Source organism: Buteo buteo, chromosome 6, assembly GCF_964188355.1.
Source record: "Buteo buteo chromosome 6, bButBut1.hap1.1, whole genome shotgun sequence".
In the NCBI taxonomy this organism is placed as follows: Eukaryota; Metazoa; Chordata; class Aves; order Accipitriformes; family Accipitridae; genus Buteo; species Buteo buteo.
The window spans coordinates 41,144,099-41,163,607 of record NC_134176.1 but is presented as its reverse complement, the minus strand read 5'-3'; the positions used below and the strand labels follow the sequence as shown (position 1 = coordinate 41,163,607).

Here is a 19,509-nt window from a genome sequence, read left to right as displayed (position 1 = left end):
TAAAGAAAGTATATTTCCTTGTTAAGAAAAAAGCTTAATAGGTCCATTTTTTTTTCAGTCATTACAGGTGACCTATTAAGACAACCAACAGAATCTATAGCACTTTTGGAGCATAGCTGTAAAGGGTATTTGTACTAAAGAGATGGCTAAAGAGATGGTGAATCCTACATTTGAACACATCTGTGAATTCCACGGACGCCCTTGATTAAAATGGATCACATCTACGTTCCTTTCCATGACAAACGCAATAATGAATATTGTCCTGTTTTTCCGCTTGAAATTTAGTGGGGGGTTTTCTCATCAGTCAAAGGCTGGAGCAACTGCCATATCCAGGTACTGTCTCAATTGCAGGGATCTATTAACAGTCCACTCAGCAGTGGATTCCATTCTTCAGCTCTTCCATATTTAACAGCTTTATTTAGCTTGCATTCATTTCTATTTATTTATGGCAACTATTGTTATCATGTTTTTCCTTCAGATAGCGTAAGAAAGCTTTTGAAATAGACAACTCTCAAATTGGCACAGGAATAAATGGGACCCTAGGGAAAAGTTCTTAGATTCTGGAGTCATACTTTCTGCAGAAAAAAGAATTCTTACAAAACTTTGCCTTAAATCCTGGGGATTGAATTAGTGGTAATGGCCATACAGATCACATGATTTAGTTCCTTTATTAGAATAAGGGATATAATTTCTAAGAAGGCTAGAGTTCTTGTATTGACACAAAACAGACTTTGCAAATCTTCTATAAAACTGTAACTTGTTTGCACTAGTTTACATTAAAAAGTTTTTTATAATATAATTAACTCAAGCAGTGATCTGGAAGTCAGAGTTGTCTCAGATTTGATTACTATCACTAAATTCTTCAACTGTAAGTTAAAATAAATTATTTTGAATATACGTGTATATGAAGCAGATCCAATGACTATGAAGAATTTTTCTACGCATAAAGGTACTTTTTAATGTAACATCAGTTTTCTTTGGAGGTAGCCCTGCCCTGGAAACACGTGACAATGTGTCTTAGATAAACTACATGCAGGAAATTAGGAGTTCCTAGAAAAATGAACTATTTCCTCTAAGCACACAGGTTTGCAGTTTCTTGGGACACCCTATGCCTACAAACCTGTCTACGACTGTTGTTTCTTTGGAGGGGCCGTGGAGGAGGCAAATCGCATTCCTTAGCTCAGTTCAGTATCTCCAGATAAATGCTCTGGCTGTATTGCTCTGGGCAATGTTGGAAACATTATGCAGAGCAAAAAGTTAACTTTTTACTGCAGTCACAGAAAGTAGATAATAAACATGAAAAAATAAAACAGTAATGATTCTTTACATTGTATCTGACACACACCATGGTTCTTCCTATCAGTCAGGCAATGACTGGGAATTCTTAACTGTCTTTAGGTTTTGGATTGAGAAACCAGCTCAAGCAGTGAACCCCACCTTCTTTGTTCTGCCTCTAAAACCAAATTCTAAAGCTCATAGAGGGGTGGGTAGAGAAGCAGCCACCTACATTACCTCTATTTCCCTTTGTTGCAGGCAGAATTCTCCTTTCTTATCTTTTCCCTTTAAAAAGTGAATTTTCTAGTTCTTTTACCCAACAGGAATATATTTCCAGGATTGGAACTATACACAGTTCCAATTCTTTGGAACCTTTTTTCATATAAAATGGCTTCAACAATTCACATTTCCATGCCCCCTTTTTTGTGGTGTAGGCTTTGCAATCTAATTTGATGTCTAGCACGTGTTAGCACCAGTTAAAAGTAAATGAAAAATTCAGGGATCATCCGGGTAAGGAAAGATCAGGCAGTTGAAATACAATTGCCATTACAATATATTAAACATCTCAATTAGTTTTCACTGTATATACAGCTCTTCAACCCCCCACTTTTAGCTCTCTATAAAAAACATATTAGACTAATAACTGAGTACTTGCACTTAAAACTTTTTATCTACCCATCTCCTACCAGTTGTTGGTATGATACATTATTTGGACTCAGACCTACCTAACTTGGGATTTCCAAAAATTGATTGCAGCTGTCTGATCCTATGCTACCTAGTTCCAGCAGAAGCTGGGTCACAAGCTGAATATACATGTGCAATAACAGTGCAATTAAATTTTGCTATCATGAGTTCTAACGGACATGTGGTGACAAATGAAAATTTAACTCCAACTGCCTGTGCTATAAAGAGCATCACCATCTCTAAGACAGCAATATTTGATACATGAACCATCTCCCAAGCTACTCAGTTTTCAATCTGGAGTATTTACTTAACCAATGTGATGCACTAGCTGAAAACGGCAATCATTCCAAAGAAGATTCATGAACAGACAAAAAGTCTGGTGGGCTAGAGGTAGGTAACAACCTACTAAGTGTCTGTCACAAACCTGAACTGACTGCAGTGAAAAATCACACAAGATAAATCTGCCATGTGTATGTTTGCTTTGCCCTGTGCAATCTTTCTTGTTGCTCTTACACCAGAAGCTGAAGCAGAGATTACGGTAAGAGGAAGACTACCTATGTAAACCAGCTAATGCTCCGGCAGAGAATCTCCCCAGAGAGCAGAATATTGTTTTACTTATCTCTGTAAGTAAAAATTCTATGGTTGTTCTGCATTATGGGAAGTCCTGTGTTCTTAGCAGACTGGAGAATCGAGACCTTCATCTTTAATTGTTTTGTACATATCATTGTTTTGTACATATCATATTTAGTATTTATAATGATAATACCACATATTAAAGAGCTGCATCAATCCAGTAGTAGACTTATTTCAATAGTAGACTTGTTTTCAACTAAGGATGAGAAGCAAAAGGTCTCAAGCAAGCTAATGTACATAAAATAACACAATTCCCTTCTTTTCTTTTAAACTATTCAAAATAATTTTTCATAACTCAGCAGTGAATTTAGTCCATAGCTCAGAAAGCATTAGTAACTAAAGTTTCTGTTTTGATTTTGGTTAGCTTCTATTTTCACCAGGAAACAAATTTTACTGGATCAAACCATCTGTCTTTCTACTATAATGGCTTTTAATTTCAAATAGGACAGCTCTCAAAGACTTTCAGTTCCTGCAAGTTTAATGAAAATTGGTGATTAAAGACAGAACCCAAATTAGTACCTTGACACAGAGGCAGACAGTTACAATTCAATTAAAATGGCTCACATCCATCTTAAGAGACACCAATCAGTTGGTCAATCAGCATGCTTTTTAGATGGCAAGTAAGAACATGCCTAGTCCCAAAACTGCAACTATGTACTGGTCAAAAAGGTAGGGTGTAGTATGAAGCTGAAAATAATAAGAAATTTGGAGGGCATAAGGAAAGCAGTACCCAAAACCATAGGAAAGCAGTAAGTTTCACCATTCATAATTTGATTTTTTTCAAAGATAATACCAAATCTCAGTGGAAAAATTACTTCTCTTTTTTTTTAAAGGACAGTTACAGCCCATTTCCCTGAGCATCTATCAGTTCTATAAAAAAATAAAGGAACTGCTGTTGTCAGAATATAGAACAGCTATATAGCACACCAGAATTTCTAAATTAAATTGTTCAATGATTGTTTGGATATGATATCAGTGTTCTGCACACCACAGAAAAGGAGGAAAAAACCAATAAATGCCAACAATTACAAAGTATTGTATTATGAGAATTAAATCTTTTTCATATCTCAACTATTTATCCACCTGTTCCTTCAGGCAGGATATTAATAGATTGTGTATTCTTTTTATTTTTCACCCAAAAAGCCCAAACACCAGGTCACAAAGAATCTTCCTCCCAAAGAAATAACCATACATGATTTTCTTAAGTTTTTCATTTCATTTAACTATTGCAAGAATATTCCATAGAGATGTTATAAAATAATATTACACCACATTAAATTCATATATCTATTGTACTTGTGTCATCTTCTAAGTCAATTCATAATGCTCTTTTTTCATCTTTTACATTAACTTGCTACCTGCTTTTTTCACCTTGTACTATCACACACAAGACGCAAGCTGTCTGTCTCTGTAACGCTGATTCCCTTCATTTCTTCTTTGTCAGTAATACACAAGGATCATGTTCAGTGGATGCTGAAAATGCTGTATACACATTGTAAGATTGTGCCTTAAATAATCTCACTCTATGTCCTTGAAGGAGGTTATGGCAGACAAACACAATAAATAGTGTTACACTGGTAGTTATAACACAGCTATATCATTATAGCTGCATAGGTATATGACTGGTAGGTATATCACAGCTATGCATTACTTCAAAAAACTTTTGAAATCCAATAATTTAATAGTTATTTTAATCTCTTCATTCAAAAATAATATCTGCACAAACGTCTCCAAACTAACTCCCTTGTCTTCCCTGTAAAGTTATCACTAATTCAGAAATGGAGCCTCAAATGACTAATGTAATAATTCTTTCAACTCATGCAGATTCCTGCTTATAAAACCAATAAAAACAAAGGGCTATTGGCTTAGTCTCTCCAGCAAATAACCATTTCCAGATAGGACATCTTGACATGAAAATCTAAACCTTCTTCAGTTTCTCCTGGGATTTAAGAAAAAAAAAAAAAAAGAAAAAAAAATTAGGCTCCAGTCTTTGTTGACTCAGATGACATAAGGGAAAGAATGAAGGAGTATGTATATGTATACATTATTTAAGAATGAGGCTGTATGTTTACATCTTGCATTGAATGGTTCTGATATTATATAATAATTCCTTTGCTACAGAACTGAAAGTTATAAAGAAAATATAACACCGTAATAATTCATCTTAGACTCTTCACCAGAACACCATTTACTGAAACAAAGCTTTTTTTCTTTGAAGTAGTTCATTTTTTAAAAAGCTATCAACTATCAAATGCTTAGCTCAGAATTTAGATGGAAATCTTGCAAACCTCATCTATTTCCAAAAATATATGTCATGTAGTCTGACTGATGCAGATTTAGTGAAGAAAAGCTGAAAACATCGTTTTAAAATATATGTTCTTTAGACATTTTCTCTGTTCTACAGTAGTAAAATGTACAAAAATTAATTTTACAGACATGGAAAGGGAGGAATAGACTATAACACAAAGGGATAGTCAGGTTTCCAAAAAATTACCCCAGTCCTCTCTTCCAACACTACCTTTGAGTCATTATTTATTAATAAAAATATTTATTTTAGAAACAAAGAACATACAATAAATAGTTTCCAATGCTATTTTCAGGAGCTTACTGCATTGTATTTGGCAGCTGAATTTTATCACGTACATCTCTATTGCTGCTTCTTTTATTTTTATTTGTGCCATAATAGCTGAACTGATTTTGCTAATTGCTGTAAAACACAAAATCAGTGTAACATTATTAAAAAAAATTAAGATTTATATACTAAAGATTTAAAACATTCCTTTGTTTATAATTTCTTGTTCATTCTATGCCTGTCTGCTGATTTATAGAGTTCATTACAAAACTATTACTTAATTTTAATGTTTTACGGCCCCAGCTCTTCAATCTTCCCAAGAAGTGCTGAAGAGAAGTGAAGAGAGGTGGCTGTTAGGAGGCTGATCTCAAAATACATTATTAAGATACTTGTCCTATGGTTCAAGCTAAAACTACAACTTGCCAACTTATTCCATCATGTTAAACTCCTCAGTGAGCCGGTAACAATGAAAAATTGGACATAATTTAGCTCTGTTACATCACACTCCACTTCCTTGTCATGTCTTTTTCATCCCTTCGTATAGATTAGAGCAAATATTTCTAAAAACTATTTCAAGAAGCAGCTGATCCAGTGCAATGCTCTACAGAGACAGAAACTACTTTTGGTCCTGGCAGAGCATAGTGGTCTTCCCAGGCTAGACAGCCCACACAAAGCTTCACACTAATACAGCTGAACTACTTCCAGATTTAAAGTTCACTGAGGCATTTACGTGAGGTTATCGCCAAATGTTTCTTGTTCTTTGTTTCAGCACCTGCTATCTTTACTTCTGCAGTAGAGGGAGAATGGGGTAGGTAAATAATAGTCACCCTTTTCCCTCTCTTCCTCCTTCTGTTTTTCCCTTGCACTTTCTGATACCTCACACACTCCATTCCTCTCCCTTATTTCATGAAATCTAATCACAGACCCGGGAGGCAATAAGGGAAAATCTGAAGAGCTAAGTGGAACCCGCAGTGATTTGGTAAAGATCGGTTGAAAGAATTTGATAGGGAGGAACCACTGCAAGTTACACAGCCATTTAATGCCTGACATTACTTCACTGTGTTCAGTGCCTTCTTCACATTAATTTCTGTCTTCGTTAGAGAAACAATGTAGAAATTAATAAAAAGAATTCTGTTTTAGAATTGCCCAGTTATAGACATTTCATGCTGGGAACTTCGCACACCAAATTTTACCATGCACAGGTCTTTGCTTTGTAACCGTTAGCGTTGAGGTGTCCCGCACATCATGCATAGCTGTCATGCAAATGCTGAGGGGGAAAAGTAACTTTTTGTCAGTTCCCTGCTCAAAAAAATTATGTTGCAAGATAATGGTGTGTTCGCTCAAAGAGACAGCTTATGAAAGGTCAACTCTAAAGTATATCAACGTGTAAAAGCCTCAGAGGGCTATTATACAGATAGGAACTTATTAACACACGTTTTTCTTCCTCCATCATCCTTCCTATAAGTTGAATCTTTCTATGACAGTAAGGAGGAGAGGGTAATGGTGTTATGAGTCTGGTACAGCAGTAGTGAAGTGAACCCTTTGCTGAGCCTGAGCAGATTAGCCCCATGGGAGCACTGGAAGGCTCTTGAGTTCTTCTTGTGCCATGCCTGAATAGTTACGTATCTCTTGCTCCACGTCACAGGGTGCCTCCATGCTAAGCTTGAGAACGCATGCTGAACTATTCAAGTTCTTGTGTTTTTCAGAAACAAATTAGGGAAAGGATAAAAGGGAAGGATAAAACAGGATTATCTTAAGGTTCAAATTCCTCCTTGTAATACATCACGTATAGTACCATAGCACCTACAACTGCAGAAACATTTCTTTGTCACATTCATCACTTGCAGCCTGGACAACAGCAGCCTAACTACACAGCCATGCAATTATTAGTGAGATATGATTCCAGTAAACTCTACTCACACAAGAGTGACAGTGAAAAGACGAGGCTAAAAAGAAATTGCAGTAACTGATAAGGAAATAAGCTAAGAACTGATGAAAATTTTATCAGAAGAGAGAAGGCACGTGGATAAGTTTTAGAGAAGTTTGCATAAGTTTCAGTGAGAAAATAATATGATTTAGTGACAACTTGAAGGTAAAAATGAAATGAAGAACAGCTCAAAATTTGTACTGCAAGCTTAAGTAACAATACATGTTAAATATGAGACAGGCAGTATAGCTGAGGAAGATGAGAAGATTTCAAGAGGAAAAATACGTATGATTTTACTTGTTTAAGTGCAAACATGCAACTCTCAATTAATCACATCCTTGTGTAATGTACTGTTAGGGATTGAGAGAGAACATTACTGAGAAAAGATAGCATAAGGTAAATGCCAGCAACAAAACGCTTCTCAACAGGATGAAACAACCACCGAACAGTACATTTAACAAAATGACATGGACCAGTACATTTAACAAAATGACATGGACCATTACCCTGCAGCATCTGGCTTTCAACAGTTTTAGTCAGGTTTGGAAGAGGATTTTTTTTAGACCAGTTAACATATTTTAGTCAATTATTTATTATATGCTTAATATGGGCGATATGAATTGAAACAGGTCCCGGGAACTTTTTTGTACTATTTAATTATTTTTCATATAATGCACTGCCATTTAATACTGTACTCATAGAATATGTCCTAGTTGTCCTTGGATTTTGCTTTAATCTTTGTCACTCAAAGCAGAGAATGTATCGAGGAACTGCTGAAGATACATTGTATCTCCCTGCTCTTTAAATAAGACCAAAACCTGATAAATTTTACATTTTTTTGGAGTTGACCCAAGTGCTGCCAATCATTTAAATTTAATAGGCGTTTAATGGGTTATAACAATTTAATCCACATTTTAAGCTGAATGCAATGTTCAGTAACTATTCTTTAACAACTTCCAGTATATAGGCTCTTATTTATAATAAATGCACACAGTCAAGGTATTATTCAGGACTCGTTACTGACACAAATTCTAAATCATCAGTGGACCTGGGGCAGATAAAGAAAACTGCACCAGCTTTAGTCAATACTATCTGTGGACCACTTCGGAGATGTTTTTCTTAAAAGTAATATCAATGTTTGCAGATCAGGCTGTAACACTGTTCACTTGAAAAGGAGATTGAGAAGCATATATGAGAAATCCATCTTTAAGCAGTCTGTGGGTCCAAATTGCCTTCAGAGAGGAAAAAAGATTTGTAGTGGTCTTTTTTCTTACAATAGTGTAGCTTCACCATTGCTCCTTTAGTTCTTAAAATTATCCCACTTTTTTGCCTGTCATAAAAAGCATTTAATGGATATAGCTTCCACTCTTTCAGTACCATAAAAACTCTGTTCCGTTCCAAACATAGAAATAAACAATTTGCAATTCTTCTGCCAAGATGACAGGACGTCAGGTACAATAAGATGGAATTATTCTCTAGTCCTCCTCAGCAATCAAGACAATCCAGAATATTAAAAGAAAGAAACACCATCCAATTCAAATGCATAACCATTCTGAATTTTCATGAAGTAAAAAACAAAATAAAAGAATGAATATACAAGAATTTTTTACCTTCTATCACTGTATTTAACTGAAATACAATAGACTTTGAAAGATCTCAAAATGTGTGCAATACTCTGCTTTGATATTTAACAACACATTTCTGCGCAACACTGTGCAAGGGATTTTTTTTGTTGTTTTGGGGGCGAGTGTTCTGTTTTGGGTTTTTGTTAGGATTTAAAAAAAAAAAAAAAAAAGAATTCAGCTTCTTAAAGTATATTTTCAGGACACCATCTGTCATCCTAAAGTGAAACTCGAATATAAAAACTCATTTTTTGGAAAATCCTCAGAACCTGAGGGCACTGAAGAAAGGCAAGCAGCACTTACCTGATTTTGTACATAAACACCTGAATAGAATAGCATGTTCATTGTCTAATGTGAACAGGTTTGTAACTGCTTCCCTAGACAATAAAAAGATCTAAACATTTGCATTCACAATCGCTTTCACTGCATTTTTCTAAGGGTCAGACTGTACAGCAGCTGGTGTATCTTCTGCTTTAGCAGGAGTCAGAGACAATTTTGTTACTGACAAGTCACCAGTAAAGAGCATGAGTAACTCCTCAGAAAATTTTGGTGGATCGTCTGTCTCCTTTGGATTTGAATACTTTTGCTAATGTTTAGAGTAAGAGTTTTGTGAGTCCTTTGAACAAAGCATATCAGAAAAAACAAGGGCTACATTTCCTAGTTGTTCTAAAATCAGGACTTCCCAGCTTAGTAAGGTTTAAAATTTCAAATTTCCAGGTAAAAAAAAAAATCTAGCAAGTTAGACCTAAAATACTGTAAAGTCCTTAATGTATGTTAAAAGAATGTAATTTTGATTTTTTTTTTTACTTATTTCAAATAAATACAGGGAAGTTTAGACACTTTTAATAAAGGACATGCTAAACAAACCTATGAGGGTGAGAACTCTGTTGAAGCTCTTAATTTTGTTTAAATAACAACTGAAGAATGACCTAAAATCTAGTCACTGGGAAGGGCAGGAGAAAGGTGGGGACAGGGGGAAAAGAATCATAGGGTAACTCTCCCTTTGACCTAAAAAGCCTTATTTATCAAAAGTACAACAGTTCCACAGACAAAACTGAGTCTCCTCAGAATACCATTTAACCCACTAGTTATGATACTCTCAGAGAGGAAGCCCATATTCCAAACTAAGCACCAAATTGGGCAAAAAGATGTTTTCTCCTTCATTCATCTTTGCTGAGTCCAAATCACCAGACTCAGGGGACTGGCTGTTAATTTGAATAATTCTTTAGGCTGCTAGACAGTGAGACCTGTATACTGAGTAGAAAAACACAGATGGTTTAGATAAAAAGGTTTTATCTAAACACCACCTTCTTATGGATTGCTTTTCAATTGTGTTTTTCCCTAGCTTTATCAGCTAGCTTGCATACATGTTATATTATCTTCTTTGTAAAACACATACAATTCAGTTATTTGTAACTTCAAGTCCACATAAATAAAAGACCACAAAACTCATGGCTGTGATAATACATGATGGTTGAATTTATGGATTTTTAAAGGATTATGACCTCAAATTTGGTTTTGAAGGTTAATCTGTTTAAAAGCAAAGACTAGTGGCTTCTTTTTTCTTTCATTTTGCTTTCTTTGTATTAAATTTGTTAGTACCTCAAAGAACACTTGTGGTTAACATTCACTTTAAAACAGGAGTGATGACAACTGCCCAAGAGCTAGTTGTAGTACTGATGATGTTAAGAATGCAAATGTCCTTCAGATTTTGTCCCTCAAGGTTTTCTATTTCTGTACCACAGCTGGCACTTTCACTTTTCCATTATCACCATGTAAATAGAGACATGTAAACTGAAGGCTGTATCAAGTTAGGTTTACATTCAAAAATAATTTATTCCTCATCTCCAGAAAAAAGAGATGCTAGTACAACCTACTTTAGCTATCACTAGGACAATGGGAAACAAAATGGTAGGTAAAATAACCCTTTGACAACACTTTCAAAGCAATAAACAGTAGACTATGAATCTCATAAATATACTAAATTTGCATCCTGCTAAATGTATTTGCCTGATGATTAGAAAGTCTCCCCACAACTAAATTCTAATTACCCTGCTTTGCAGTAATCAATTCTTATCTACACCATTAATTCAATTATTGGCTTCCTCTCTCCAATTTATTCCCCTGCCCCTGTTTCCTCCTTCCTTCTTTTAATAGCCTACATCATCCCTAGAAGTTTTTGTTCTCCTTCCCACGCACATTTTTCTCTCTTCCTATCTTTTCTGTCACCAGACAAGGCTCCTGCCACCAATGAGTGTTTGTTTATTAACCCCCACAATAATTTGTAGGAAGCCTATATCCCCAGTGTGCCTTGGAATGAAGACAGACAAGGAGAGATTTGAGAGTGTACCACAATGATGTCAAGGAATATTCTACTAGCCATCCAAAACTGATTATGCCTGAGCTTTTGAAAAACTAAAATTCACACAAACTCAATACAGCCTTGTTTGAATCAGGCATCTAAACTCTTCAAATGTTCTATGTGTCATGAGGCATAATTCAATCCAGAGCTGCAACAGCCTGAATTTCTTTTCTCTCACTCCTTCAGAATGCTTTCAGATTTCATTGTGGTACAAAGAAAAGAAGCTGAGAGCAAAGAAAATTTCACTTAGTTGGATTGTACTATTCCAGTGGGCACCAAAAGTGCAAGAAGATAAATTAGTCTAACTGGAAGCGAAGCAATATGAGGAGGTAGATGTAGAAAGGAAACCAGAGAGGAGAGACAAAAGAAAAGATTCAGACAAAAGAAAAGATTCAGACAAAAGAAAAGATTCAGACAAAAGCAAGCACAGGCTTAACAGAAATGCAGAAGGGTCTGAATGGATGGTTGAACATACATATCAGTAGCCACCAGCACATACTTCAGTCAAATACTGGAATGAAACCATGGATTCCCAAGTTTTATAATTCCTCTTTTTATAACAGATCTGAAACAAGAACACCTTATCACACTAAAGTCATATGAAACTCTGCTGCATTCCTCTGTCTTGGTACAATGTAGCAGAATTAACTAAGAGTCTAATCCTGGTTAGCTTAATGCTTTGATAAATTTCTCATTTCCTCTTTGATTCTCGACCCGATTTCACAAAATAAAGCAGTCTTCCTCATCATAAGGACCTCTTTTCAACTTCTTGTTTGAACTTCAGTCAAGTGAATACTACCTATATTAACAAGAAGATTTATACTATAAAACTGATGATCATTTATTCTTGTAATTGCCTTTTAGTTTCAATCTCCTTGCCAGTCTAAATTGCATTTTGTCAAAGAACTACACAACACTTTTCTTCTCTACCACTCTTGAAGCTAACTCAATTTTTTATCTCCAACTGTTAGAATGTATATGCTAGCCAGTGGTGCTGGCCAATGATTTCCAGAGGGAAATACAGTCCTGTCATAAACTTTTCTGCTTTCAACAGTATCCATACAAGCCTATTCCATCTTTTTGAGTTGAACAGATTTATGGCCACCAGGAATTCCTTACAGTTGGGGGAAATACAAAGCTGCCAAAGGACTAAAACTTGATTCTGTTAATTCCAAAACTTCTATTCTGATTCTTCTAGAACACATTGTGGAAATTCAAGGACTCAGGGATGATATGTAAAATCTCAATGGGACTGGATTCTTTCTGCAGAAGTCAGGTGTATATATATAAAATTAGGCTTATCATACAAATCTAATAATCAACCTTAACTAAGGAACAGGTTCTTACCAATAGAGTACTATGTTTTTTGGAGAACATGCTTTTACATTGTTCCAGGTTATTTGCAGTATCTGCTGAAGAAATCTAATGAAGTTTAGAAGAAGGATAGCCTTAAGGAGAAGCACATAGCACATTTAATGAAATTATTAATAAATTTTATTAGTAAGCAAGGGCAACAGTATGGTTGCTATCTATACAAGAGCCATTTCTGACTATTCAGTACAAATAAAACTACTGTCTTTTTTTTCCCCTCACTGCCACTCTACTAGTATGGATTACACTGTCAGAAAACTCTAAACAGATTAAACTGAAGAATTACTTCAGTTACATTGTAGGGCACTGCAATGAAAAACAAAAGGCAAGAGCTGAGTTGTTACAAAAAGAATAGTAGAAATATTACATTTTCTGTTGTTATCACCTATTTTTTCTGAAAATACTACCATTGGTGTTTATATATATATAAATTACAGAATCTTGGGAATTGTTTTCTCGTCGAAATTACAGGTCACTTAGAAAAACATTATAAGCAGCCAAACATAGACAACATGTCAAGAACACTGAGAAATAAAAAAAAATTAAAACTACTTTAATTAGCTCACCTTTCCAACAGGAGCAGCCACTCTGTTGGTCTCCCCTGCTCTTTGCTTTCATTGCAGTGCCCAGCATTACGGCTGAAGGAATAGAGTACAGCAGAACCCCGCTAATTTACCTTACTAATTCACACACCTCAATTTGCACACAAAAATTTGCCACTTTCCCAACTTCTGAAGCAAAATAAAATTGAAAATCCTGTAGCGATGGCTTCTACCACTCGAATTGCATCACATTAATAAATATGCTACGCAATATTGACTAGTACATTATTCAGTATTACCATCAAAATGTAAACTAAACTAGTTTAATAAAGGAAATACGTTTCTTTAAAACACTACCATGTATCATGGCACTGACTTGCTCATTTTCAAACTTTGAAATTAACAAAAGGACTGCCCAACAGTGAATTAGGGAGGCTCTACTGTACTTAAAATTGTAATGTCCTCATTGATATGCTTTTATCTACAACTTCCTTCAGACTGCATCGCATGGGAATACAGCAACTACACTTAACTATGTCCTGCTACATATTATAATTAGCGACCTATCACTGTTTTAATTATTCAGACTTTCTCTTTCAGAAGATTATGTATTCAGTTTAGCGTTTGACTTTTTTCTCTTACATTGACTTTTTTTTTTTTTTTTTTTAATGCAATATATAATATCAGGTGAAATTCAGCTCTGGTGTATTACTCTGATATTTAACGAAAACCTATTTGTCACTTGATTTTCCAAAGCAAAAGATAGATTATCCAAAAATATCATAGAGTACACCTCTGCCTCAAGCCAAAACTCAGAAACTTGATTCATTCCCAACTGTCAATCTTGTAATACAATCAATAAATCACATGGCATTTCTGATCTGGGATGATGTTTGTCAAGTTTAGATCAGTTACCAGTTCAATGCAACTCCCATACTTCTCCAGAAAAAAAGACAGCATATTACCACACCAATTAACCACATCAATTAATCAAATTGACAACTGTGAAAAAATCTTACTGGTCTGACATCCCCACATGAGTTGGTAAATTGCCGTGCCAAGCCAAAATCCAGCATATAACACTTCCTGCAGGTGCTAGGAAAACGTCCCATTGCGAAGTTAGACTAGGAAGAAAAACAAATACAGATAGATATATATAGATATATACACACAAACTTTTCAATATGTGCACATATTAATGCAGCAACACAATCATAGAAAATCCACATTCTACTTCTCTACCCTTGCTTCTGTGTTTTCAGTTCTACTAAACTCCCATTAAATTTGAAGAAAACTTTTTTAAGAAAATCAGACATCCAACTTAGCATATCTGAACAGCAGCCTACATGGTCCAAAGAGATTGTCATCTTCCTTCATCTCTTAGAATATATAAATTTTCAGCGTGAATTTTCCAATCATGTCACCCACTCACATATTTTAATTTGGACATTTCAAAAAACTACCAACCTAGGAGCTAACAAGTTCATCTAAACAAATGCACTAGTATCATGTACGCAGAACACAGAATAAGGGGTGCAAAATGCCTTTTCCTTTTCACAGGAGGGAGAAGAACCAGATTTAAAAAACAACGATAACAAAAAAAACACCCAAAACCAACCAAACAAACAAACCCCAAAGAGCTGGAAAGTCAGTGAGGACTTACAGAGGTAACTCATTCTGAAAAGCTTCAGTAAATTTTCTTGCATGCCTCTATGAATTAACATTCTATGTTAGCCCTTTAAAAAAAAAATACTTCAACACTGCTATTTTATGATGTTTGAACATGCTGGCTGAATCGGTTCAAGTCTTTCCCCACCAAATCCCCTTAAAATGGACTATGTGATAAAAAAAAAGATAAAGCTGAAAACAAGTTCTGTGAAATGGACTTGAAACTACATATCTGAGCAAGCTGGAAGCTTAACGTAATTAACTCTAGAAAAACTATTCTTCTTTTTCCATTAAGTGAAACAGCAGTACTGTTCTAAATAAATCTGAAATTCACAGCTGCTTCAGTATCAAAGGTTGAGGGTAAAAAACAATTGAAACCATGAATTGCAATGAGTGTGATCAACATTATTTTTAAATGGAACAGAGTTTCAGCATTGCCTAATTCATCACGAGGCAAATAACCAACCAAGGATTTCAAGATTTCAGCTCGACACAAAGCTTGCTTTTAGTATAATCTATCTAGAAGATACTTAATAAAAGGTAAAATGGACTTGTATTTTCAAGCCAGGAAAACTGCATGCTAGAAAGCAATTGTGCCTTTTGTATGTGTAAGTCACAACATCAACTCCTAAAGGGGAAGAAAAATTCTTTCTTTTATGAATCTTATATATTGCCTCACACTGTTGTTTATCCTGGCTCAACATTTAATTTTCAGGGTTTTTTCCATCCCCTAACAGCATTCTCCATTTCCACCCTATCTGAGCCCACAGACTCCAAGATACAGCCAGAAAACAAGATGTCCCCAATCCATCCTGCCAGCCATAAAGGAACACATTTCCCATTCAAAACTTGAATTGTTTTCATCCTTAAAATCTTGCGCTCCAGCTAACTCTTTCTCACGTATTTCACTTGACATTCACTGCCGCTGTGTCCTTTCCCTCTTAAATGAAGTCTTAGGGATGGGTCAGGGGAATACAGGTTTTAGAAAAAGTTGCAAGGAAGAAGTGATGAAAATGAAAATTCCCTAATGTACAGAAACTTACCAGAGGTTTTATGTAAACATCATCCAGCTGACAGGAAATTTAGTTATATATGCCAAAAATAACCAGCCATATTTGCATCTACTAGAAAACACAAGATTTGCTTATTTTTTTCTCATTTACAAATTTTGAAAGTTCAGAGTTCTAATGATATTTTTAATATAGAGCAATAGTAAAAATAGCTGATGCAATTTCAGGAATAAATTCAAAGAAAAACAGAAAAGAGTAATAAGAACAAAAGCATGACGCTATCAGGAAGCCACTGTCCTCAAGACATTTTGACAACACTCATTTTATTAGAATTGCACAATAAAACAATTGAATAGTTTTTTCTTACAGTCTGTCTTTTCTTTCTTCGTTTATTATAAATATACTAACTAGAAAAAAATTGCTATTGAAGAGCTTATAAATACACCCTACAGTTACTATCTATTCTCTTAGATCTATTATGTGAAGACACTAATTGCCATTAGCAAACTTGTTGTATCATATCTCATGGCAAATACTCTCCACTGCATGATGCTACAACAAGAGTTGGAAGTTTTAACTACAGAAAATTGCAGGGAGGGCTAAGTAACTGGAGACAATGACGACAAAGACCAATGTTATTGTTGTTGCAATCCAACAATTAATAGAAAAAATCTGCCCTATCTGATGAATAAATATTCAATTTTCTGTCCCTTTCCATTTTTTCGTTTTAACATCTAGTATAGAACCTATTCTTATTTTTGCAGCCATCTAATTACCACACATTACTTGCCTGTTTTGATTTAATGGGCAGACTTACTGGTTTTATGTCCCTGTGCAGGAATCCCACAGAATGAATACTTTCAATAGATTCCAAAATCTGCTTCCCGAGCCGTAGAGTGGTACTAATGGTGAATGTTCCTCGAGACTGGCTCCGACGCAGGTCTGCCAAGTTCCGACCCTGATCAAATTAAAAGGACATTTTCATAAAAAAATACTAATACCAAGATTCACAAATAGCGTAAAGTCTTCCTACTTCTACAGCTAAAGAGCTGTTCGTGGTTATACTCCCACTCACGGAATACTCTCATTACCTATTTCGTATTCGAGGATAACACATCTTACCTAAATGCAATGAATATATGTCCCCGAGTATCTCCAACATTAAATTTAGAATCTATTTTTGAAGATATGAATCTTAGTATCTTTCTACTCCTAAGTAACATGGACCAAACTAATCCCTATTAGAAGACTAGTACATACACTATTAGTTAAAGTTGTATCTGTGTCACACCTGAAAAAAGGCCACTGAGAAAATGCTCACAAAGACTTCCATTACACTCACCTCTTTAAGGAAAAGTACGTAACTTATTTAATTATACAGTATATATTAGATTATGTAACCAAAGAGATAAAAATATACTATGCAGGAAATGCACCCCATAACATCGCAGAACTGTTAGTCTGTCAAAATAACAGATGACCAACACTATGAACTAGAGCACGCTTCTTTTGCCAATATTCAATTCACCAAGATGATAAAGGACAATAATCCCATAAGTGCTAATCACCCATTTTATCCCTTTTCATAGGAACAAATCTTTCAGTAAAGTGAATTAAGTGTTTTCTTTTACTTGCAATGGGTATTTTTTAATTTTCATCAAAAAAGCCAACAAAATGCACAGACTAATATTATATTTTAGATTATCTTCAAGTGAAGTCTTCAAAGTAATGTGAATTATCTCAGAAGACATAACAGTTCACTCTTTAAATAGTCAGGTCTTTCTGAGAATGTAAACCTTCTTTCTGAAAGAATTATGGAAAGGGTATCAAAGGATAAAGACATAAGGGTATGATTAATTTAGGTTTTCTCACCGCTATGTGTTCATGTTCTTTTATTTTTTTTTAATTTGTCATCCTCTAAAACTTTACTAGTATTTTCATATATGCTTGGCTAATAAACCAAAACACACAAGGAAACTTCGAGCTCTGTTTGATACACTGACCTGCAACTGCATGACCACATAGTTAAATCTGTCATTCCTTCCACATCCAATGAATCTACAGACATGATCTTTTCCTAAGAGAAAAAGCAGCAGATTAGCCAATAATAATGAAATTATGTGGTTTATTCCTTTAAATACCTAGCAAAATACTGGAAGAGATAGTTATATTTCATTAGAGATCTTCAGTAAACTAAGTCCCCCACCCCCACAGTTCGACAGCTGTAAACCCAACATCAGTTCTACCCTCAATTAAATAAAAGCATTATCCTATAAAATATGCAGTCCTACCACAGCTATCACTCTTCTATAGGAAAACATGCATGGCAATATGCCTAAATGTCCACAAATTTGAGGCATTTTGGATTGGGAAAAGGTTATTTTCTTGCAAAGCTGATAGCTTGTTATAGACAATATTCCTAGCCATCGTTCCTCTTTTCCTATAAGCTGCAGCGAAAGAAAATAGTAGTCATATTTTGTATTAAAAAATTGTAGAAAATGTAATTCCACTAATCTTATCCATGAATATTTTTTTCTAGAATATGATCTTTGCTGTTTAGCTACAAAAGACAAATTCAGCTCAGGTACACTGAAGCAGAGATAAAAGAATTGTAGTAGCTAAAAAAAAAAAAAAAAAAATCACAGTTTGGTTTAAGTCAATTTTCTTTAAAGCCTCCTCCTGTCCTAGGAGCAAACTGTGGAGGAGAAGAGGGCCGGTCAAAAATAATCTCCTTACTATCCTGCAGTTGTAAGGCAAAGCATAAGATTCCCCAGGTAAACAGAGAAAAAGGCAAGCCAAAGACTGCAGTAGGGAAACAGAAGGGGAATGCATCCTTGTTGCCATTTTGGTACCCATGTTCATTGACTGGGAGAGAAGCTGGGACGCCTTATGACTGCACTCTACAACAGAACAGGGAAGTGTAGGGTTTAAGTCCCTCAGGCCATTTACGTTCCTTTCTGACACCATGGAAGCTACAGCCAAGAGGAAGCTGATGGTTGCAAGTGGTTGCTAAAGCTGTGTAAAATCTGCGTCACCTAAGGTTTCTTTCATGAATTTCTTTACCCTTAGGATTACAGGAATGTCATAAACAGAAAAAGAGAAGTGATAGGAGAAAAGCAATTGAAAAATTCAAAAAAACATTACCGCTTTCAAAACACCATTACTGCTAGCAACAGATCTGGAGGGACTTTTTGTTACTGCTGCACTCATAGCTCCATCAAAACCCTAAAACTTGGCGCTACAGCTTCTGAATATTCTCACTTCACTTGACGGAAGAGTGGTTGCCTGTTTATTGCTTCCTCAGGAAGCTCCCTGCCACATACAATTAAAACAGATAGGCCCATTTAAACAAAGAAAATGGTACAGTATTCATCAAAATAGTTTCTTTTAAAAGAATTACTTTAAAAGAAATCTCTACAACTTCTGCAGATACGCAAGTGCTAAGCTGTAAGTATCACTGCTTTTCCTCCACTTTTTCCTTCCACCCATTTGTTTAAGTAAGACAGGCAATATTACAGACAGTACAATTTTATGAAGAAAAAGGATTTGCAGCAAATTTGTCAAGATGAAATTTTGTATATTCATTGCTACAGTTTCCAGTTAATGAAGTCTCATCTCAAGTATTTATGATTCATTCTACAGCCACTGTGGCTATGCTGAAGGAACATCTTCAGAGAAACACGTATTAGTCAGATTTCATCTGCCAAATTCAGTAAATGTCCAAAACTTGGTTTGGTCAGAAAAACCCCATTTTAACTGGAGCAGCAGCTCCAGTTGTATGGTAAATTCTCTGGAAACTAACTTTTATAAAAATATGAGGAAACGGGAAAGGACAGAAGTAGG

General features: G+C 35.2%; 1 protein-coding gene across 1 annotated transcript in view; it reads right to left on the bottom strand.

The window, feature by feature from the left end:
• Nucleotides 1–19,509, bottom strand: part of TTBK2 (tau tubulin kinase 2) — a 100,293-nt gene that overhangs the window by 43,384 nt on the left and 37,400 nt on the right. Inside the window, exons 4-6 of the mRNA XM_075030625.1 lie at nt 17,670–17,743; nt 16,484–16,624; nt 14,008–14,112 (exon numbers count right to left, since the gene is read on the bottom strand). Of these exons, the coding sequence (XP_074886726.1) occupies nt 14,008–14,112; nt 16,484–16,624; nt 17,670–17,743 (320 nt within the window). The remainder of the gene's footprint in view (nt 1–14,007; nt 14,113–16,483; nt 16,625–17,669; nt 17,744–19,509) is intronic.